This window comes from Bombina bombina, chromosome 4, assembly GCF_027579735.1.
Source record: "Bombina bombina isolate aBomBom1 chromosome 4, aBomBom1.pri, whole genome shotgun sequence".
Lineage (NCBI taxonomy): Eukaryota > Metazoa > Chordata > Amphibia > Anura > Bombinatoridae > Bombina > Bombina bombina.
This window is the reverse complement of record NC_069502.1, coordinates 330,512,792-330,537,347: the sequence shown is the minus strand read 5'-3', so window position 1 is coordinate 330,537,347 and position 24,556 is coordinate 330,512,792. Positions and strand designations below refer to the sequence as shown.

General features: G+C 36.1%; 1 protein-coding gene across 3 annotated transcripts in view; it reads right to left on the bottom strand.

The window, feature by feature from the left end:
• Positions 1 to 24,556, bottom strand: part of LOC128656253 (neprilysin-like) — a 256,431-nt gene that overhangs the window by 109,778 nt on the left and 122,097 nt on the right. For all 3 annotated transcript variants that reach the window (XM_053710068.1, XM_053710069.1, XM_053710070.1), the window contains 3 exons: positions 12,338 to 12,499; positions 2,834 to 2,914; positions 2,648 to 2,743 (listed from right to left, as the gene is read on the bottom strand). In XM_053710068.1, coding sequence (XP_053566043.1) covers positions 2,648 to 2,743; positions 2,834 to 2,914; positions 12,338 to 12,499 — 339 coding nt within the window. The remainder of the gene's footprint in view (positions 1 to 2,647; positions 2,744 to 2,833; positions 2,915 to 12,337; positions 12,500 to 24,556) is intronic.

Here is a 24,556-nt window from a genome sequence, read left to right as displayed (position 1 = left end):
AGGCTACTCCTTCACAACGGCATGTGATGCGTCATATTACCTTATATAACCTTTGTTTAGCACCTATAGCTGGATCACTTTTTTTTCAAAAACTTACAAACACTGCATTTCCTACAAGGAAAGTTATCTTTATTGCAAAAATTATCCAGCAAAGTTTGTGATATATTTTCATTATTTATTCATAAGATTTGGTGACGTCCTCTCTGTCATTAAAGATTTGGGACCAACTATTTCTGCAAATTAAAGGGACACTGAACCCAAAAAAAATTCTATTGTGATTCAGATAGAGCATGCAATTTTAAGCAACTTTCTAATTTACTCCTATTATCAAATGCTTTTTATTCTCTTGGTATCTTTATTTGAAATGCAAGAATGTAAGTTTAGATGCCGGCCCATTTTTGGTGAACACACTGTGTTGTTCTTTCTGATTGGTGGGTAAATTCACCTACCAATAAACAAGTGCTTTCCATGGTCTGAACCAAAAAAATAGCTTAGATGCCTTCTTTTCCAAATAAAGAAAGCAATAGAACAAAGAAAAATTGATAATAGGAGTAAATTAGAAAGTTGTTTAAAATTGCATGCTCTATCCGAATCACGAAAGAAAAATTTTGGGTTCAGTGTCCCTTTAAGGATCTAAACATTAGACATCCATGTTGTATTTAATTATCAGTTTTGTAATAAATTAAATATATTTATATTAATGTACTTTATATATATATATATATATATATATATATACACACACATATAAAACACGGGTGGGGTCAGCACTCTCAGGCCGGACCGGGTACACATCCTATGACCCTGTAACATGCACAGCCCTAGGTGCAAAACAGCACTCTCAGGAAGCTGCAACGTCACCAGAGTCACAGGCAGTTAACCCCAGACAGGCCTGGGTGCAAGGCCCAAACAGGGAAAATTGCAAAAAAATAATACATTAATATAGCACACAGGGAAAGTCCAGCACTCACTCACAAGCTCTCAACTAAGATAAAAAGCAGCAATGGAAGAGTTAGTTACCCGTGTTTTGTATATGTTTGGGGAGATTACATAAGCCTGTGCACCCAGGTTTTTGGAAGATACCTTGACGAGGTACCTGGGCTTTTCCCATTTGGCCAGGTGTGGTAACTGACTCTTCCATTGCTGCTTTTTATCTTAGTTGAGAGCTTGTGAGTGAGTGCTGGACTTTCTCTGTGTGCTATATTATTTTTTTGTAATTTTCCCTGTTTGGGTCTTGCACCCAGGCCTGTCTGGGGTTAACTGTCTGTGTCTCTGGTGACAGTGCAGCTTCCTGAGAGTGCTGGTTTGCACCCAGGGCTGTGCATGTTACAGGGTCATAGGATGTGTACCCGGTCCGGCCTGAGAGTACTGACCCCACCCGTGTTTTGTATATGTTTGGGGAGATTACATAAGCCTGTGCACCCTCCATTTTTTCACAGTTGCTTTTTTTCACAGTTGTTTGATTGTGAGCCTGCATTGTGTGGCTGTTTAGGGACCCAGGTTTTTGGAAGAGACCTTGACGAGGTACCTGGGCTTTTCCCATTTGGCCAGATGCGGTAACTAACTCTTCCATTGCTGCTTTTTATCTTAGTTGAGAGCTTGTGAGTGATATATATATATATATATATATATATTCCAAAAGAAAGCACTCTTACCTTTCATTCAGCTGCCAGAGTGCCAATGGTTAAATACATAGGATATATAAGGAGGCACTGGTCTTTTAATAAGTGACGTTTATTAACAAGTGTGACGTTTCAGGGACACACTCCCCTTGCTCAGACAAACAAACACTAGCCCCAAGAAATCATTTAAACAATATAAGCCCCATCCACAGTAAGGTGAAATCAAGGCAATCCTCAAAACAATAACTTCCATAAATACATGAAATGCTAAATACATCCATATTATATTATATAAGTGCACAATCCAACAATATATCCTTTAAATTCAACAAACCATATACCCTATGTGTATAGTGATCAATACCCACATCAATATATGAATATCCCAATATAAACCCTTTTGTCTAAACAGTAAAGAAAAGTGAGATACAGACAGTGTTAAATGTCAGAAACAGCGTCAGGGTCCCCTTAAATACATCCGGTTTGACAATCTCCTCATCCTTACAGCTATATTACTATGGCATTTGTTGAATTTGAAGTATATATTGTTGTATTATGCACTTCATATAATATGGATGTATTTTGCATTTCATGTATTTACTGATGTTATTGTTTTGAGGATTGCCTTGACTACGATTTTGGCACAATTTTACCTTACTTTGGATGGGACATATATTGTTTAAATGGCCTCTTGGGGCTAGTGTTTGTTGGTTGTTCAAAGCTGGGGAATGTGCACTCCTTTTCTCTGAGGTTGATTCACACGGGATGGGATGAAAGTCATGAGAGAATCTAGAAGTGCTAGATGGAGACCATCTTCAACCCAGCGAAAAACAGCACCGCCATTTTCAAAGATTTAAACAGTTAAACAATGAAGGAGAAACTGGGGTGGGCATAATCTTTTAAAGGTAAGTTATTTTGAGACTTAGCACATTCATTTATTTTCTGTAAACAATACAAAATATGGTTTTGTTTATTGATATTTTTGTTGGTTTATCTGTTGTATCAGATTAAAAACAGATGCTTACCGTATACTTCCTCCCAGTTATCCATTGTCACTGGCCAATCAAATACATCAGCTAAGGCTTTGATCAGTGGTTGTCCTTTTTTGAGATTCTTTGATGCTTTCAAAAAAGAAAATGTATTAGAATTTACTCATAGAAGAAACCAGTTATATAGAAATTCTGTTAAGAATAAAACAAAGTAAAACCTACTCTCATTCAAGCATGACTGGTAAAACACTTTTACTTTTTTGATTGCAGAATTGTCACTGTCATTCTTTGTTTCAAAGCCACCTGAAAGAAATGAAAATGAATTAGCCAAAAAACTATTATTGAAGTCAATATGAGATTTCTGGTACGTTGTGTTAGAAAAGCACAAATATAAATAGCATTTTGCATTGCTTAAAGTGAGATGGAAGTCAAATTAAACTTTTATGCTTTGGATAGAGCCTACAATTAAAAAAAAAGTACTTCTATTAAACTTCTTTCTTTATCTTGATACCATTTGTGAAAACATAGGACTGGTTCTATAAAGCTCTCTTGGCTTCTGATGTTGTATAAGAAATCTAAACAGTACTATAAAGCCAGTGTCCTATTTCTATAAAGGCTCTTTTTACCATGAAAACAGTGCATCCCACAAAGGGGGGTTCCTGCTTTTAAGTATGTGAAGGAGATGAATAGATTACAATAGGACTCACAAAAAAAATTAAAAAATGAAATATTTAAATAAAAATACCCAGTAACAATTGTATTACAAATCTTAACAAAATTGCTCTGCAAAAATCGTAATGTATGAAAAATGTATTTTTTCATTGAAATTGTGCAGGAAAGAAATGATTTAAGGTGCACTGAAATAATCATAATCAAACTAAACTGAACCTGCAAAATACGCTCATTTTAAAATATGTAAATGAAAGCATCTTCACTTCCTTATTATAAAGTGAGATTCCCTGCCTCTACTAGTGAGCTTTACAGGGTGTAACTGTAATTTCTCATCCAGGTCTGACGTATTCTCTAAACAGTCCCCCTGCAGTTCACACTGTTTTTTTTTCTTGCAAACTAAAAGGTGACAAGATTTTATCAAAATACACAAAACACTTATTAAACTAATAGAAAAACACATGTATACACAAAGTAAAAATAAAGGCAATTGAAGGATACTATACACTCAAAGCAGAGTAATCTGATTTATATTGGCTGCATGACTTAATTTTTTTTGTTTTAAATGCTTCTAAATCACTTATCCAGTAGTCAGATATTTTTTTTTAATTTTTCATTGCTTATTTACTTATATATATATATATGTTTACATATATAAAGTTGCATAGTAACTACAAAACTGCCAAATTACATGGTCTTGGCTTACGTCAAATCAATTAAAGGGCCATAATACCCAAATGTTTAAACACTTGAAAGTGATGCAGCATAGCTGTAAAAAGCTGATTAGAAAATATCTCCCGAACATCTCTATGTAAAAAAGAAAGATATTTTACCTCAAAAGTTCCTCAGTAGCCACCTCCCATTGTAAAGGATTTCTAAGCAGCATTTTAGTGTGTTTGTCCTGGGACATCTGAAGGGATGAGCATCGTGCACTCTAATATTATTTCACCAATCAGGTAAAGGAAGCTTACTATGAAATCTCATGAGAGTTAAGTCAAATCTCATGAGATCACAGTAAGAGTTCATGACCTCAGCACTGCTGATGCTGATTGGCTGCTGTTCATTTCTTCATTTTTTAAATTTTTTTACCTGCAGCTGGGAGCAGCTGAGTATAACTTTTTACACAGAACTAACTCTACTGAGCTGAGGAGATTGTGAGGTAAAATATCTTCCTTTTTTACATAGAGATGCTCAGGTGATATTTTCCTGTCAGCTTTTTACAGTTATACTGCATCAGTTTCAAGTGATTTAGCATATGAGTATTATGTCCCTTTAACCAATTTAAAGGGACATAATACTCATATGCTAAATCACTTGAAACTGCTGCATTTGCCGGCACTAATATGCTCGCCTGACATCGCCTAACTTACCTGAATACGTTCTCCATATTTAACAAAAAAGCTGTCAAAAAGCTGGGCACCAAGTAAGAGGCGATGAGCAGCAGACTGTTGTCAACTAACAGTCATCAATCTCGCTGCTCTTTGGCTATTTCCAAGCTTTATTTGTATACTGTCACTAAACACCCACACTATACTACACTGTTTTACCCCTATTCCGCCGCTCCCAGACCCCATCGCAACTAAATAAAGTTATTAACCCCTAAACCGCCGCTCCCGGAGCCCACCGCCACTCTAATAAACTTATTAACGCCTATCCTGCTGCTCCCGGAGCCCACCGCCACTCTAATAAACTTATTAACCCCTATCCTGCTGCTCCTGGAGTCCACCGCCACCTACATTATGTTATTGCCGGCTTCTTGGAGGATGGATGTCGGATCTTCAAAACTGTAAGTCGATCTTCAGGGGTTAGTGTTAGGATTTTTTAAGGGTTTATTGGGTGGGTTTTATTTTTAGATTAGGGTTTGGGTGCAATAGAGCTAAATGTGGGGGTATTTTCATGGGGCCCTTAGATTAGGTGTAATTAGCTTAAATCTTTGATCATTTCTTTTTTATTTTTTGTAACTTAGTGTTTATTTTTTTGTGTAACTAAGTTGTTAGTTTTTTGTTACTTAGTAATTTTTTAGTGTAGATTTATATTATTTGAGTAGGGTTAGGTTTCTAAATATATAATATAGTTAATTTAATTTGTAGTTTAATGTAATTTAGTATAACAGTTAGTGTAGATTAATTAGTAGTTTAATATAGTTTAATGTAATTTTGTTATAAAGGTTAGGGTAGATTAATTATTAGTTTAATATAGTTTAATTTAATTTTAAAGGTAAGTTTAAATTGATTATAAGATAGGGATGAGTTAATATTTAATATAAAGTTAACGGGTTGTTAGGTTTAGGGGTTAATAACTTTATGTAGGTGGCGGCGGTGTCGGGGCAGCAGATTAGGGGTTAATAAGTATAATGTAGGTTGCGGCGGTGTAGGGGGCGGCAGATTAGGGGTAATAAGTAAAATTTATGTGGCGGCGGTGTAGGGGGCGGCAAATTATGAGTTAATAAGTATAATTTAGGTGGCAGCGGTGTAGGGGGTGGCAGATTAGGGATGTTTAGACTCGGGGAACATGTTAGGGTGTTAGGTGTAAATGTAACTTTTATTCTCCCATAGGAATCAATGGGGCAGCAGCGAACATAAGCTTTCGGCGCTTTCAGACTTCCATTGATTCCTATGGCATCCGCATCCTCCAGGTACGCTGGGCTGGAATAGCGACGAGCGTACCTGCTAGAAATGTGATAACTAGCAAAAGTAGACAGATAGTGCCGAATTTGCATTCGGAACATCTGTAATGACATAAGCATCGATCTGTGTTGGACTGAGACCGGCGGATCGTATGTTACGTCACAAGATTCTACTTTTGCCGGTCTGTAGCCTTTGATAAATAAGGCGAATCAAGCTCTCCACAATTACGCTGCAGAATTCCAGCATATTTGTGGTTGATGGCTTGATAAATAGGCCTCTATATGTGTTTTAATTCCTGAAAAGCAAGGAAATTAACTGCCAAAAATACTTATAGCCAAAGTTTGTTTTCTATCAAAAATGTAAAAAACAAGGAATTTCCTAAGTTAAACTGCCCTCCACTTGCCCCTTAGGAGTTTTGCATGACATTATCAACGACATCACACATTGCATTGTTAATGACATCATCATTAACATCACTATTAAAATTTATATGAGTGTGTGTATTTGTGTGTATTGTTTGGGGTTCACTGCTTGAGTTTCTGGGAGCTGTATAATATTTCTGGAAGCTATTTGTGAGTTCTGGTGACTATCCAGGGCTGTGAGTTTTACAATTACATGGGATGTGTGCCCAATCCATTTTGAGTGTGCAGTTTATTTCTGTGTTTTGTTTGTGTCTTGAGGAAAATACATAAGGCTTACCTTTTTTTATATGGCTAACATTTAAATTTATAAGAGTTTTCCTCTCTTCCTCTGGTTTGAAGCAATACTAATCAATACAACAGCATTTACCACTTAAAACAAAATGTTGTTAGAGAAGGAGAGGGGGGTGTCGTAAATAGCAGAATTGTCCTGAAAGTGAAAGTTGCAGAGTGTCTGAGAGACAACCAAAAGTCAGAACAAATAAGCATAGGAGAAACAAGAAACACATTAAACAACAGAGATAAGTATATATACACATGCATAGTATATGTATGTAGCTCAAATATAAGTATAGTAGGAGTAGTGATACATAAAAGATTATACATACATTAGTCATTAAGATTAATCATGGATGTAAATGCTCATTTCTGAAAGTTCTAACTCCCAAAATGAAGAAGTTTTGCACTTTATTACCTTTAGTGCAGAAGGGTCAATTTTTTCTACCATAGACTTATAAGATGCCTATTGACATATCCCTATTACTAAGAATCAAATGCATTACCTATATATGCTGCTTTTATTTGGTCTGACAACAGCACCAATAATCTTTACAAAGGTTCTTGGAGCTATTTTGTTTATAGTGATACCTCAGGGGAATGTAGTAGCTTCTTACCTAGATTACATTGTGGTACCGGCTGCTTCTTTTTTAGATGGCTCAGGAAGATACAAATATTGTTCCTCAGTTCCTTTGTTTCAATAGTTGGAAAAGCAACCCCCTCAAAAGCTCTCTAATACATCAAACTAGAGTTGCCTTTCTGTGGTTCATAATAGACTGTAACAATGTGACAATCTTTTACAGATGCTTACTGACTCAAATTGTAGAAGTCATGTTCTCTTCTCCAACAAGCTCTTCTTCCTACACTGCTTCAAAGCATAGAAGCAGATGGTCTCATGGCAGAAGCTTCTTATGCTGTACCTTTGCCAGATTCCACTTACATTCTTTGTTGCTACAAATGTTGCAATAGTGAACTGGCAATTACAAAAACCTGTCTTAGAAGATATCTTTAGACTTCAAGACAAGACATTCTCTAACTTCGTGGAAGACTCACCAATCATTTATTCAAGGAGCCTCATTTCTCTATGTGAATTGGGTAGTAATTGCCATGGACGCCAGCCTGCTGGATAGGTTACAGAGCACACTCTTCAGGGCTCTCCAGAGTTAGCCCCTGTTAAGACAAGAGCCTTTTTGAGGTTTCTAGGTGGACAATGTCACATCAGTGACTTACATCAATCTTCAAGAAGGTACTCAAAAACGTCTTAGCAATGAAAGTGGTAGCCCGCATTCTGACAGAATGCTATCATTGCATGATTTCAGCAATTTACAATCATGGTGTGGAAAATGGGCAAAGTGGACTTCCTCAGTTGTCAGTAGCTTCACCTATGAGAATGGTCTTTGATTTAGGAGGTATTCAACCAAATTGGGAATATTTGGGGAAGGCCAGACATAGACCTCATGGCCACTCACTTGAATTACTACCTTCCCCAGTATTCTGAAACATTTTGAATTCCACAAGTAAATTTAATCTGATTTACATCTCCTATTTTTTTTTTTTTTTAAAACTCTCCAGGATAATAGCCCACATCGAACAGGATAGGGCCTAAGTGAACTAATTGCTCTGGCATGCAGGACTTGTTATACATATCTGGTATAAATGTCTTTCAGCCAGCCTTGTAGTTAAGATCTCAAAACTCTCAATTTGATGGAATGGTGATTAAAGACCTGATTTTGTGTTTGAGAGAGGTTTTATCAGATCATGTGATAGACCCTTTGATTCAGGGCATAGTCTTAAATTTATGCAGGATGTTCTGGATAAGGATTTATCAGCCAGTTCCCATAAAGGCAAACTTTTTTCCCTCTTAATCTTGTATCCCAATTAGATTCCGAGACTTCCTGGCATTTAAACTTCTGTGGAACCTTAACTTGGTTTTGAGGGTTCTTCAAGCTCAGCCATTTAAAAAAAATGCATAGGCTGGGCATTCAACTGTTAAACACAGTTATCAAGAATAAGTTATGTAAAAAGCCAAATAACTAATCAATTAGGGCTGCCAACCCTCCCTTATATCCAAAGATCTCTTGTATTTGCCCAAACCTTTTTACAGTCTCCCTTATTTTCTGCTCTTAGAACATTTTTCTCCCTTGCTTTTTACATGTAAAATCTTCATTTTTAAACATTTAATACTGTACTCTTATTTTGTTAATAATTTTGATGTATCTGATAGCGTAACGTTTTTACTCCCACTGTGCCTTAAGAAATATAATTATAGGATTTGCAAAAAGTTGTTGAATGTATTAAGCTGTGTGAATGAAGATGATTTATATGAAAAATTTTGTTGTAGCAAACTGAATCAAATAATAATATTACGTTTATTTTTTCCAGTTAACTACTGCATAATTTGTTGATTTCCTTAATTAAATTTGTTGGGAGTAAATTAGAAAGATGCTTTAAATTGCATGCTCTATCTGAATCATGAAAGAAAAAATGTGGGTTTAGTGTCCCTTTAATTAAGGGCACAGCAACTGGATAACTATACAATAACTGGGTTTTAATGGTTAAGCATGAATTGGATAGGCCTTGAAATGCCTCCTGTAACTGACAGGAATGTGGCTCTGCTAATGTATAGGATTTTTCTTCAATGTTAGACAAACACCACAAAAAAAGTTCTCTTTGTAGTCCTAGTAATTGACTTCTTGTGTGGTTTGTGTTGGTCAGGATGTGCTTATGTGAGCCTGTGTGGGCGTTGGACGTTAGTTCATTTTTTGCTTGCATAATAGGCAGCGTCTGTGTTTTTTGTACACATTGACCTATTTTTGAAGAACTATGTCTTCATTAAAATAATATTTTAAAAGTGAATAATAGTATTTTAAAATGCAAGTATCGATTTATACACTTATACATATTTAGCACCCCACTACTGCTTAGAGAATATACTATTGGATATTAATTACTCTATTCAGTTGATGTTACAATGCTTTTGAAACACAGCACTCTAAATGTTAAACAATCATAACATGTGAAGGTATGTTAACAAAGAGTTCAAGATTTATCCTAGTCTTGGCAAATCATTATTCAAAACATATCATATGGAAGAGCAATACACATTAAACAGGTAGACACACCTAAGAAAATTCTTGGTATTTGGAAAGGATTCAGAATTCAGCTTTACAAGTGCTGTGATACATTCCGTTCAAGTAATATATTTTACTTAGGTAAAAAAACAGTACATATTGAATGCACATAAATCAAATGTTATAGTGAAAAAAACATGACTTTGCATGCTTGTTGATCCTTATTAACAAATATCACAAAACAAATGTATTAAGGTAGCTTGCTTCTCATGGGAATCAAAAAGGAACTTTCATGGGCAACATAAAACTACTAATAAAAAAAAATCCCATATTTTTTTGTGAGGTAGAAGTGTGCTTGTGTCTTGAGAACTACAGGGCAGCCATGTTTGTAACAATAGTTACATGCTATGGAAATGGATCTAAGTCTCAATAAAAGATACCAAGACAAAGTGGTATGTTTGAAAACAAGTAAATTATAACTTAAATAAAATAAAATTATTCATATTCTATCCCTGTCGCTTTGTATTTCTACACCCTTGTAAAGAATTTCTTTGGAATGCATTTAGCACAATAGCATTAAACTGCCTATGTACTTATCAGCCTTATCTAGGAGGAAATTGATGCAACTAGTGTGAATATGGAAAGAAACAGTGACTAGAGAAACAGACAGACAACATTGTTCATAAAAGAAACCAAACCAGTCTTCTATGAGTCATGTTGAATAAAAGGATAAGGACAACTCTCCCATTGTTGCAATGCACACAATATTTGTTTTTAAAACAGGTTACTTTCTTCCAATGAGTGTTGTTGTAGGTAGCTTTTAAGCATAGCAAGAATTAAACCCCTTTGATGCGCATGGGTAGCTATAGCTTGGCAGCCCGTGGGCGCATGATAAGCCAGTTTTTTCATGCAGGGGGTCACCGGTAAAACACTGTTTTTGTCTATCCGCCACACTACAGGCTGGAGATCATTAGTGCTCTAGTTGGAGGCATTCTCAGGCTTCATGGGAGTGCCAGTGATGTCACCACGTATGAACATGGTTTAGTCACAAAGGGGCTGAACCAAGTAGCTGCAAGGGAGAAGGATGGGGGGGTATTTAAACCCCCTGATCTCCGCTCTCTTAGCAGCTAAAAACCTCCAAGACCCCTAATTTGAAAGAGAATTGTCTGCTCTTTCAAACAATCATACTATTACACAACTGCACATATTCCCATAGAAAACCTGAACTACTTGTGATTTCCACTGCAGCAAGAGATTCTGGGTAAGTATATGCACAATGCCTTACCTTTTTTTTTTTCCAAGTACCCATTTTAAAATTCCAATCAGTATTGTTGTAGGTAGATTTTAAGCATAGCAGGAATTTAACACCATCGAAGCACAAGGAGCTATAGTTTTTCAAGCAAATCGCAGCCTGCAGGCGCATGACGAGTCATTTTCATCTTCCAGGAGAATCACTGTTAAAACATGGTTTTTGGCGACCTCTCAAACTACAGGCTGGGGATTGTTGGTGGCCTAGTGGGAGGCACTCCCAAGCTTCATGTGATTGCCGGTAATGTCACCATGTATACACATGGTGACGTCACAAAGGGGCTGAACCAAGTAGCTGCAAGGGAGTTTATTCAAACCCATTGATATCAGCTCTCTTCTTAGCAGCTACAAACCTCTAAAATCCCTCATTTGAAAGAGAATCGTGTGCTGGTCTTGGAACAGTAATATAAAAATCTGGTATGTCTAAAAACCCCTAATAAAGTCTATTTTCCAGTAGACAAGTCCCTAAAAATATAAATTTTGTCTGTATAGTCAGGTGATCACTGTGGTAACAGTGAACACATTGCAAGAAAAAAGTAATTTTATTTCTGTACTGAAAAAGGGGGCCTCTCTAATCTATATTATAACCCCCAAAAGTCTGTATGAGGTTCCTATTTCAGATGTGGCTAAGCTTGATGCTAATTTAGTAAGGTGATTATAGTAACAGCGGTGGTCACTGGGCTATTTTAAAATGTATTTATTAAAATATATGCAAACATTATACATATTTTTTTACAGAAAAAAAAAGAAAAGAAAAAAAAAAAGAAGAAGATGTGTATACTTGTTTTGGTCTTAGCAAAACAAATAATTACAGGATTACTTCCTATTTGTCTCAAATGGGTTATGGCGAGTAAAAAAAAAAAAAAAAGTTAGACAGTAAGTATATGGACACAAAATATTGTATAGCATATCTGCACATTCGGACAGAAAACCTAAGCTATCAGTGTTTCCCAATAGAGCAGGGGATTCTGGGTAAAGATATGCAAAAAAAAAAAACTTGCACTGGCATGAGGGGATCCATTTTGAAATGGATATTTGAAAAAACATATGAGGCATTTTACAGTTTGTATGCACATCCCACCTATAACATTCTGTTGCAGTGGGAAACCTTGATACTTTTTTTGTAGTGTATTGCTGATCCTGAGACTAACTAGATATGCTTTTCAACAAAGGATTTCAAGAGTTCAAAGTACATTTGATAAAATTGCATTATCTATCGGAACCATGAAGGTTTCATTTATATGTTTATGGCCCGTCAAATTCAGTGCGTATTTTAATATATTATTTCCCTTTCTTTACCATGGTTAATTTTCTAATCAGTTACAAGAAATTAGTGACAACATGAACTTCTCTTACTTTTGAGAACATCTGTTCCTATGTCCTTAAGCTGGTCAATAGTACTGAAGCGAGGAGCACTGTCAGGAATTACATTTTTCTTGAGCCATCCTCCACAGGAGTACTGATAAAAATCTTGGCAAGGATTTGCAGTAGCGTCCATGCTGGTCATTATTCGGGATGCTGTAAAATAAATAAAAATGTTGAATGACCATGAAGTACTATTCAAATCTTTATATTAACTTGACTTAGTGGTATTCATTTTAATTAACAGCAACACAAATAACCATATACCAAATTACTTGAAAGTGATGCAGCAACTGTTAAAAGATGACAATTATATAATTTGAACATTTCTATGTATTAAGGAAGATATTTTATCTCATACGTTCTTCCGCTCATAATAGTAAGTGCTCTGTGAATAGTTATCCTTCAGCCACTGTCGGCTACAAGTTGAAAAAAAAACAAAAAAACAAAATCCATTCAGCTTCGTCAGTGATGATGTCGTATTTTGCTTTACTGTGATTTCAATTACATAAGAGTTCATTATAAATTTTCTTAAACGGAGGAGGGAATAACATGACATTGCCTGCACATTATTGATGCAGGCTGCCTTGCAAGTCATAGGACTCACATCCTGATAGACCTAATGCATAAAGGGGTAATTTTAAACAACTTTCCAATTTACTTTTATCACCAATTTTGCTTTGTTCTCTTGATATTCTTAGTTGAACGCTAATTCTAGGTTCATATGCTAATTTCTTAGACCTTGAAGACTGTCTCTAATCTGAATGCATTTTGACCACTAGAGGGCATTAGTTCATGTGTTTCATATAGATAACATTGAGCTCATGCACGTGAAGTTACCCTGGAGTGAGCACTAATTGGCTAAAAAGCAAGTCTGTCAAAAGAACTGAAATAAGGGGGCAGTCTGCAGAGGCTTAGATACAAGATAATTACAGAGGTAAAAATTCTATTTATATAACTGTGTTGGTTAAGCAAAACTGGGGAATGGATAATAAAGGGATTATCTTTCTTTTTAAACAACAAAAATTCTGGTGTTGACTGTCCCTTTAAAGTCCGTTTACAATGTGATATGGCTATTGAGGAAATTTTGGGGTAAAAATATCTTCATTTGTTACATGGAGATGCTCAGGGGATATTTTCTAGTCAGATTTTTACAGCTATGCTGCATTACTTTCATGTGCTTCATCATTTAAGTATGTCCCTTTAATGAAATAAAACAAATATTTGAATGCAAGTATAGAAAAATAATCAAAATATATAAAAAATAAAACACTTTAAATTGAATGTATTTTAATATAATATGGTGCAGTAAATGGTTGTGCATAGCAAATCATTTGCTGTACTAATGTGAATATAACTATCATGCATTTATTGTTTATAAAATTATACATTACAAAAGTTATTCAAATATTATATTTTATACCGTATAGCATAAATACTATATAAGGAAAGTAAGAGGTTCATTGACAAGAAATACCTGCCTGCACTGATATCATGTGAGTGTGACATGACTACAGGGGTTAGTGTTTCTGTTTTACCCATTGGTGTTTATGTGTGTGTGTATGGTGTGTGTATGTATGTGACTGTGTGTGTATTTATGCATGTATGTGTGTGTGTATGTTTGTGGAACTAGCAAATTACAGACTGTGTTACTACAGCATGGGGGGAGGGGGTAAACAGTGTCACTATACAGTACCACTATATACAGTACGGGGGGGGGGGGCTGGACTATGTCACAGACTACTATGGTCACTTTATAAAGTACTGGGGCGGGTAGGGTCAGGCCAGCCATCTCACCGGCAAATTACAGACTGTGTCACTGACTCACTATATACAGTACTGGTGGGTTAAACAGTGTCAATATATACAGTAATAGGGGTCAGACCATCTCAGACTGTGGGCACAGGGTACCTCCTTTTGCAGACATGTAATCTGATTCACATTTTTTTTCTGTGTTAAATGTAAAATAAATAAATATATATGTATTAAATTCATCTTTTTTTGGAGGGGGAGTGGCGGTGGGGGGGGGCCTTCTTAGATTCTTGCACCTGGGCTCTGTGGTTTCTAGTTACGCCTCTGTTGACAGTAGATAAAAAACAAAAAGGCCCAGCAAGTCTACCAATATTACACATTACTTTTTTCTTAGTATAGCCTTATATATGTCCCAGGCATTTTTTAAATATTTTACAGTCCCTGTTTACCACCTCTAGTGTAAGTTTACTCCATGCATCCACCATCCTGTCTGTAAAGAACACCTTCATCATATTTAATTTGAATTTGCTACCCTCTAACTTAAGATTGTTACCAATTGTTTTGCTATTTCTTTCTTTTTTGTGTGTGTGTGTTAAAAAGTTCCTTCATATATTTGAAGGTTTCATGTCACCACTTTCCCTTCTCTCCTACAAACTATACATTTAGATAATAGTCTTTCTTTGCACATTTTATATTTTAGACCATGTACTATTTTAGTAGCCCTCCTTTGGACAGTTTCCAGATTATTTATATCCTTCTGGGTTATATGGTCTCCAGAACTGTACACAATATTCCAGATGAGGCCTAAATATTAATCTGTAAAGTAAAATAAGAATCTTGCTATTTCTGCTACTAACACCTCTCCCAATACAAATTAGTATTCTACTGGCCTTGTCAGCTGCACTGCTGCATTGAGTACCAAATATGAAATCATCTAAAATAATAATTCCCAAGTCCCGTTCCTCTTTAGTTACAGTCAGTAATGTACCATTGATACTGTAATTGGCCTTTGTTTGTTTTTTATACAATATGTATAATGTTGCACTTAGAAAGAATCACTCAGTCTATGCTAAGACTATGCAAGTAAACAGAGCACACCTGTGGCAGCTGAATGGAGGTTCCTTTCCTGAATGAAGCACAAACCAAGAGGGAGTGATGACACTCTGATCCGGTATTGACCGAGAAACAAATTCGGCTTGGATAAAGCATTTCTTCAAGCCGTAGCGGTTGTTCACCTAGGTGTACAGGTAACACGCTGGAAGATACGGCTCAACTAAGGTACTGTCTTATAAATGCTGATTGCATGTTTGGGAATATGTGCACACAATAGGATGGAACACGCTGTGCTGAACAGGCCTTTTCCTCAAAGATCAGGACACTTCGTTTTGATGCTATAGAAATCTCTTTCACGATAAAGCATGACAAAGATGGGGATGTAATCTCACAAACAAAGTTTAACTTATCCTTAAGTGATAAATTTGAAAGGAGGACGTTTTTACCTCAGTAAATGTAAATCTATCATAGCATAATGAGGAAATGCTTGGATGTTTGTGCACAGTTTGTAAGCAATGATACAATTTTGCAGCTAAAATATTAGAGGATGCTTTTACCTCGGGAAATGTTGCAATTTTTGTATATTAAGACTGCAGTTGTTATTGTAACTGTTTTTTACTGTGTGATGTCATATTTATTACGGCATTAATCCAAAGAGGATGCTTTTACCTCGTGGACAAGCTATGCTTATACACGCATATGCAAAGTCAAATGCAATAATAATATGACACGATTTTTTACAGATAACGTTCTTTGTTTCTATCTTTGCTACAAGAAAGGATTGATCACCCTAACTTGTGTATATATATATTTGAAATATAATGCTATCGTGTATCTGAGTGATGCATTACGTTGTGTCATAATGAAACTTTGATGTGAATAAACGTTTCTGTGTCTGATGGCAAGTCTGTCTGCGTTCTCTTGATCACTGTGTGGTGGGTACACGCTTCCGTCTGGGGCCCAGAAGAGCATAGGTATAGAGTGCTGAAATCCCTAGTCATTATTCTCTCTTTTCTTTATTTAAATTGTACAATATATATATATATATATATATATATATATATATATATATATATATATACACACACATATATATATATATATATATATATATATATATACACACTAGTTGATAAGGCTAGTTGATACTTTTTGTTTAAGCTACAGATATAGAAACAACCTATTTTGTGGTGACGGAACCACCCTGCCATTTTCGGAAGGGCGGTCTATTGTGGTGAGTGACGGAACCACCCTGCCATTTTCGGAATCCACCTGGATGCAGTTTACGCTGCATCCATGTGGATTCCCAAAATGGCAGGGCGGTGAAAGAATCAACCTGGATGCAGCTTATACTGCATCCAGGTGGATTCTTTCACCACCCTATCATTTTTGGAATCCACTTGGATGCACCTTACTCTGCATCCAGGTGGATTCTTTCACCACCCTGACATCCAGGTGGATTCTTTCCCCACCTTTTGCTCTCTCTCCCCCCTTTCTTTTGCTCTCTCTCCCCCCTCTTTTGCTTTCTCTCCCCTCTATTTTGCGCTTTCTCTCCACTCTATTTTGCTCTCTCTCTCCCCTCTCTTTTGCTCACTCTCTCCCCTCTCTTTTGCTCTCTCTCTCCCCTCTCTTTTGCTCTCTCTCTCCCCTCTCTTTTGCTCTCTCTCTCCCCTCTCTTTTGCTCTTTCTCTCCCCTCTCTTTTGCTCTCTCTCTCCCCTCTCTTTTGCTCTCTCCCTTCCCTCTCTTTTGCTCTCTCTCCCGTCTCTTTTGCTCTCCCTCTCTCCTCTCTCTTTTGCTCTCCCTCTCTCCTCTCTCTTTTGCTCTCCCCTCTCTTTTGCTCTCCCTCTCCCATCTCTTTTGCTCTCTCCCCCTTCTCTTTAACTCTCTCCCCCCTTCTCTTTTGCTCTCTCTCCACCTTTCTTTTTTTTTTAATTGGGGCACTCCCACTGCCTCCCCTTCCCTGCTAAGCCATCATTTTGTTTTTTAATTAGGGCACTCCCACTGCCTCCCCTTCCCTGCTGAGCCGCCCAACCGCCACCCACTCCCACCTCCCACCGGCACCAGCAGAATATTGTTACAGACGGTGACATACACAGTGTCACCGTCTGTAACAGTCAGGCATCTGGCCTCATATGGAGGTGGAGCACCGATCACGCTCCAGCTCCATATGTGACAGATGCCTGAAGCTTCAGAAGCTCCAGCTCTCAGCTGTTATGCTACAGCTGAGAGTTGGAGCTCCTGAAGCTGTCTGTCGCCGCGAGGCGGCTGCGTGCGCATCCAACATTCCTTTGAGGATGCATGCGCAACTGCCGACAGCGACAGACATTACAAACACAATTATAGTATAGATATATAACACTTTTATTTTTATGTAAACCCTATTTGAAAGTGTTAGTTGTTAAATAATAGTGTATGACAAAATTGTTGCTGTATTGAGTTAAATGCTGTTGATGAATTAGTAACATCAAACTAGATAGTGTTGCAATTTTAGAAAGTATTGCAGCATTACCTATGATATTGAAGTAATACAGATTGAATTCCTCTTTGCATTATGCTACCATAAAAGCAAATTGCTTAAGCTGTCCATTATTGTTGAATTGATTCTTTCTATTGTTGAATTGATAAAAAAGTACATGAGCCATTAAATAAACAATTTAATTGTATCACTATTGACAGGACTCTTTTCTTAACCCCTTCATGCCTGGAGCAAACATTTAACATTGGAATGAAGTTCCAATGTAAAACATGCGATAATTGATGCGATCACAGGATCAGGAATGGATCATGGGGCACTGCCTAAGATGCTAGGCACACCTCCAGTTCAATTTCCCATTAAACAAAAGGTGGAGGCGGCAAGACGCAAAAAAAAATGGAGGACGTTCCACGTCATCTTAATGGCTTTACAGACCATTTCTTTTAGGATGGCACGGAACATCCTAAGGGTGTGAAGGGGTTAATATTACAAGCATAGTGCTCCTAGTTTACCATTCAAGTAAATAATTTTGCTCTCAGCAATAATGAATTTAGATCCCATTTAGGGATAGATTACAAGTGGAGCACTATTTATCACTCCAACTCATGCGCTAACTGCGCTCAACTTCAGCTTTTCTCATGCGTTGGATACAGGGCATATTACAAGTTAAAAATAAAATGTTTTCACTCACGTGTTAACCCGACATGCAAATAAAACTGAAGTTACAATATCGTGATCACATTAAAGTTTTCTCCCATAGACTTCAATGACCAAAACCGCCACACCTCCCACTTCGCAAACTGTGTTGCAACACTACTTACCACTAAACTCCCACATCACAAACTACTCCACTGCATTATTAACTCCTAAACAAATACACCCCCACAAACTGTCCCGCTCACTATAACCCCTAAACCATTACACCCCTACAGCACAATATGCCTCACTACAATATAAACCCCTAAACTGCCCCACCCTCACATCGCTAACAACTTCACTACCCCTAAACCGCAAACTAATCTGCAACACTATTAACGCCTAAACTGCCACAATCACCACATCGCAAACTACCCCCTAACAGTTAATCCCCCCACAGCACCTCTATTCTAACACCCTCTAAGTTACAAAAAACTACCATTACATTAAAAACAAATTCCTAACATACATAAAAAACTACCATTACCAAAAATAAAAAAACCTAACATTACAGAAAATGAAAAAAGAAAATATCAAAAGATAAAAATTCCACAGTTATGCCTATTCTAAAACTAAAGCTCCCCCTTAAAAAAAATAAAAAAAAATACGACCCCACTCTACAATAAAAGTAACCCCACAACCCCCCCCCAAAAAAAAGCCTCTCTAAAAAACCTACTCTAAAATGCACATGATCTTCTTTTCTTGTCATCTTTGGATCTTCTATCACTGAAGTCATCTTCATGCTTTCACCTGCCGCACATGGAAGCTTGAATGCCAGATGCTACCCTTGCAATGCTTTTGACCGATATTCAAATCCAAATTCAAATCAGCCAATATAATTAGACCCTTTTCTATTGGCTGCTATGCATTTGGATTTGAAAATCAGCCAATAGGAATGCAAGGGTACCCCTATAAAAAGGAGTACCTCACATTCAAACTTGAAAGATCCGAAGATGACCAGAAAAGAAGGTGCATCAGGTAGAAAAGATGGATGAAGACTTCCTCAGCAGAGCATCAGCAGAAGATAGGTGAAGATAGACCACCTTCACCGGGATGAAGATAGAGGAGGACCACCGCCACCTCCATGAAGAAGGGACCCTGCTGCTGCTAAGATGAAGATGGGCCCTTCCATGAAGAGGAGCACCGCAGTTGGTGATCATGTAAGAGCCAGATTAATGTTTGGCAAATGCCATATTTGGGGTTTAGTGGTAGGATTTTTTTGGGTGCTGGCTTTTTTTGTAAAACAGGGTTTTTTTACGGAAATGTCTTACTAAATGGGCTTATTAGGGCAATTTTTAGAGTAGTTTTTTATTTAGATAGGCTTTTTGGGGGGATGGGGGGTTACTTTTACTGTAGAATGGGCTTGTATTTCTTTCTTTTTTTGAAAAAGAGATAAAATCGCTTTAATGCAATGCCCTACAAAAATCCCTTCAAACGGTTATTGCTTTAGAAACTTTTAGTGTTAGTATAAGGTTTTTATATTGGGATTTTTTTAAGGGGGGCTTTAATTTTAGAATAGGCCTTATTGTGGGTTTTTTAATATATGGTATTTTTTTTATTTTTTTGTAATGTTAGGTATTTTTATTTTTTGTAATGTTAGTTTTTTATTTTGGGTAATGATAGCCAATTTTTATGTAGTGTTAGGTTTTAAAATATAATGGTAGGGTTGTTTTTTTAACTTAATGAGTGTGTGGTGATTAAGGGGTTATTAGTGTAGCAGGGCAGTTTGCGATGAGGGTGTGTGGCAGTTTAGGGGTTAATAGTGTAGCAGGGCCATTTGCAATGTGGGGGGGGTGGTGGTTTATGAGCGGATAGTATAGTTTAGTGCAACTTTTTCCTCCGGCCAAACTCTTTTCAAAACCTTTCAAGTCACATAAAAGGTTTGAGCGCAAAATGCATTTGTGTTCAAGAGATCGCATTTGCTTTCATCTTGTAATACGAGTGCACATTACAGCTCAATTGCGCCCATAGAAAATATGGGGAGTGTAAATTACCGTGAGTTCATGCAAATGTGGTAATTTAAACACTCCACAACTTGTAATATGAATTTGCGCACACAAAAAAAACCTGATTATTATTTGCCCATTTCTCCATTTGTTTAATTTAACTGCTCATTCGATACACCCCCTGGAACACACATTATTGAACAACATATATCATTTTATGTATATGTGACAATATTAAACAGTATAGCAATTAATAGAACATGTTTTGAAGCATAAAAGTAATAATGTTACATAATTATATGCTGAAAAATATTTAAAGCTTGACAAATCATAACTTTTCCTACAATGTAAATTGCAACTTTAGTAATTTGTTAATGAATACTATATCTTTAAATATATCCAGTATGTTTAAAACAATTTTGTAAATTAAACCTAACATATGCTCCAAAGTTGTTCTAAAAAGACAGAAATTCCATAACACAAGCCAACATTAAGTGTGATTTCACATTTTTTTTTACTTTTGATTTAATGGGAAATTATTATACAAATGTTACATGCAAGCTTACTATGTGTTCTTGATGATTAAAAACTCGCTGGCATGGTGAGAAGTCTCGCAAACTTTTGGGGGGCTTTTTTGAGCTTTAGATCGTAATTTATGTGTCTTTCCGCCACAACTAATACCCTGCATAGCGCTAGATTACAAGTGGAGCACAGACATAAACCTTGCTAGAAGAAATCTTTTAGAGTACGTTGGGAAGAGCACATTTTACAAGTTAAAAGTAAAAAAGTAACCAAAGGACTTTGAGATGTCAAGACCGCATTAACGTATTTTCATAGAAGTCAATAGAGAGCATAGAAGAAGAAAAGAAAAAAAAACGAATCACCTATAGCTCATGTGCTTACCTGACAGGAGTTCACTTACAGACCAATGTAATTATTTCACATTAGCATTATCACATATATAAATAGAAATATATATTTAATACTAAAAATAACATTATTATCTAGGTGAAGAACATGTAAAATAAGTGTATCCTGCTTTAGGTCTAATGCATTGATTCATTATGCTCCTGGACTGAAAGAGCATTGTGCCACAGGAAGATTTGAGGCAGGAAATTTTATATCACCTCTGCACCTATACTTCATTCTGATTGGCTTAGTGACTGGAGCAGAGGGACAGCATGCAGAGCAACAATGTGGGTGTAAGTTGGAGTCAGAGGTGGAGCTGCAGCAGTAGACAGTTAAGTAAGCCTTAAAGGCATTGGGAATGTCCTTATTTATTTTTTCCTTTTTTTTGTGTACTGTACTGTAAGTGTTTACTAGATGGTTGTGGGAAGAAAATTATATCAGAATACAAAGTTGCAGTGGTCAAACAGGAGGACAAAACATCTTTTTATGTAAGAAGAAGGGGCTGAAATTTGTAAAAAGGAATAGGGCCATGCTAATGTCATTTCTAGCTTGCTGTGCAAAAGTATGTTGCACCTTTCCAAGGGCTGGGGTAAAATCAGAACGTTTCAACCTTTTTATTTTAGGTATAACTTTGCCTTTCAGGGGACTCTGGCACCATGTGCTACCATAGATGATCTGATTTAGCTCTCAGTACCATTAACATATATTATATCCACTGTGTTTAATTATTAAAGTTATCTACATTCAGGAAAACTGTCAGCAAAATATATATAGAAATCAAACTGGCTTTTAATGAAGCTTTATGAAAAAAAAAAAAAAATGTGTGCATGTTGAGAAAATTTTTTAAAAAAATGGTACATGGGACTTCTGGACAACATGGGAGAAAATAGGCTTTCAAAGTGTAGAAGTAATTGTAAAATGTAGTTTAGTTAAACTGATTTGTTTACATGGCTTGTCTTGTGCACATATTTATTCTAATTATTCAATAACTTTTTCAAACCATTATCTAAAACCTGTCCTGAAATCTGTGCATCATAATTATTACCACTATTAAAGGGACACTGAACCCAATCTTTTTATTTCGCGATTCAGATAGAGAATGAAATTTTAAGCATCTTTCTAACTTACTCCTATTATCAAATTGTTTTCATTCTCTTGGTATCTTTATTTGAAATGCAAGAATGTAAGTTTAGATGCTGGCTCATTTTTGGTGAACAACCTGGGTTGTTCTTGCTGATTGGTGGATAAATTCATCCACCAATAAAAAAAAGTGCTGTCTAGAGGACAAAAAAACGCTTAGATGCCTTCTTTTTCAAATAGAGATAGCAAGAGAATGAAAAAAAATTGATAATAGGAGTAAATTAGAAAGTTGACTAAAATTGCATGCACTATCTGAATCATGAAAGAAAAGAATTGGGTTCAGTGTCCCTTTAATGATATTTATTACTTTTTAATTAATTCCTACAACTATTAATGTTTGTGGAGAAAGAGAGAAAAAGAGAGAGAAAAAAAGAGAGAGAAAAAAGAGAGAGAAAAAAAGAGAGAGAAAAAAAGAGAGAGAAAAAAAGAGAGAAAAAAAGAGAGAGAAAAAAAGAGAGAGAAAGAGAGAAAGAGAGAGAAAGAGAGAAAGAGAGAAAGAGAGAAAGAGAAAGAGAAAGAGAGAAAGAGAAAGAGAGAGAAAGAGAGAGTAAGAGAAAGAGAGAGAGAGAGAGAGATCATGCAGGCCAAGGTATGAACAGATTATATATTTTCAAAGTCAATGCATATGCAAGCTACACTTAGAAATTTACACAGTATGACATTTGATCCTCTACAGCCCTATTTTTCTCTGATAAATATGGAACTCTCCGACATAATTGAGGCACATAATTTTTTTTTTTTATTTTAAAACAGGAGCAGTGGAAGAGACCCATTATGAAGGGCTCGCCTCTATAATCAGAGAGCCTTAACTCCTTATATTCTGCAGTTTATGTCAAAACTTGCATTTTGTTTATTATATGATGACCTGCTTCACACTGAACATAATTTCTCTTTACTTTTTAATTACTTTGTTCACATATTTATCTGTATCAATGTATGCAAGTACTCACTTCACAATTTAATGCAGCATTCTTTTATTGTATGCTACTTTCAATGTGTAAACAACTCATTTTCACTACTAGAGAGGACTAATTTGCATTAGCTTACTATTACCTTTTGCATTGCATTTTATAGTCAAAGATTTATATAAATGTATGCACACTAACAGCTAGATTACGAGTTTTGAGCGCTATAGAGAAATGAACGAACGCAACAAAACTTACATTATTTAACACCCCTTATCTGCCGCTCCCGATATCGCCACTACCTAAATAAAATTATTAACCCCTAATATGCCACTCCCGATATCGCCACCACTATACTACATTTAATAAACCCTAAACCGCCAGCCCCCCACATCACAACAAGCTAAATTAAACTATATTAACCGCTAAACCTAATGTAACCCTAACTCTAACACCCCCTAACTTTAACATAACACAAATATAGCTAAATTAAATTTACACTTATTAACTAAATAAACCTATTAACCCCTAAACCACCAGCCCCCACATCGCAACAAGCTAAATTAAACTATATTAACCCCTAAACCTACCTGTAACATAATTAAATTAGATCTAAATTTAATTTACACTTATTAACTAAATAATGCCTATTTAAAACTAAATACTTACCTGTGAAATAAAACCTGAGCTAGCTACAATTTAACTAATAGTTACATTGTAGCTAGCTTAGGTTTTATTTTTATTTCAGAGGTATGTTTGTATTTATTTTAACTAGGTAGACTAGTTAGTAAATAGTTATTAACTATTTACTAACTACCTAGTTAAAATAAATACAAACTTACGTGTGAAATAAAACCTAACCTGCCTTACACTAAAACCTACCATTACAAAAAAAAAAAACTGCCATTACAAAAAATCCCAATCATTGCAAAAAACAACAACAAAATTATAAAAAAAAAAAAAAAGATTAATCCTATTCTAATACCCTTAACAAAACACTCCAAAATAAAAAACCCTACTCTAGAATAAACTACCAAGGGCCCCTAAAAAAGAATACAAACACCCCCTAACACTATACAAACCCCCACCCCCAAACTACCAAGGGCCCTTAAAAGGGCCTTTTGTAGGGCATTGCTCTGAGATAAACAGCTCTTTTACTTTAAAAAGAATACAAACACCCCCTAACACTATAAAAAAAAAACACCCCCCAAACTAACAAGGGCCCGTAAAAGGGCCTTTTGGGGGGGGGGGGGGGCTTAAAAGTGCATTTTGTAGGACATTGCCCTGAGATAAACAGCTCTTTTATACATTACACAAAATAACAAACACATTATCAAA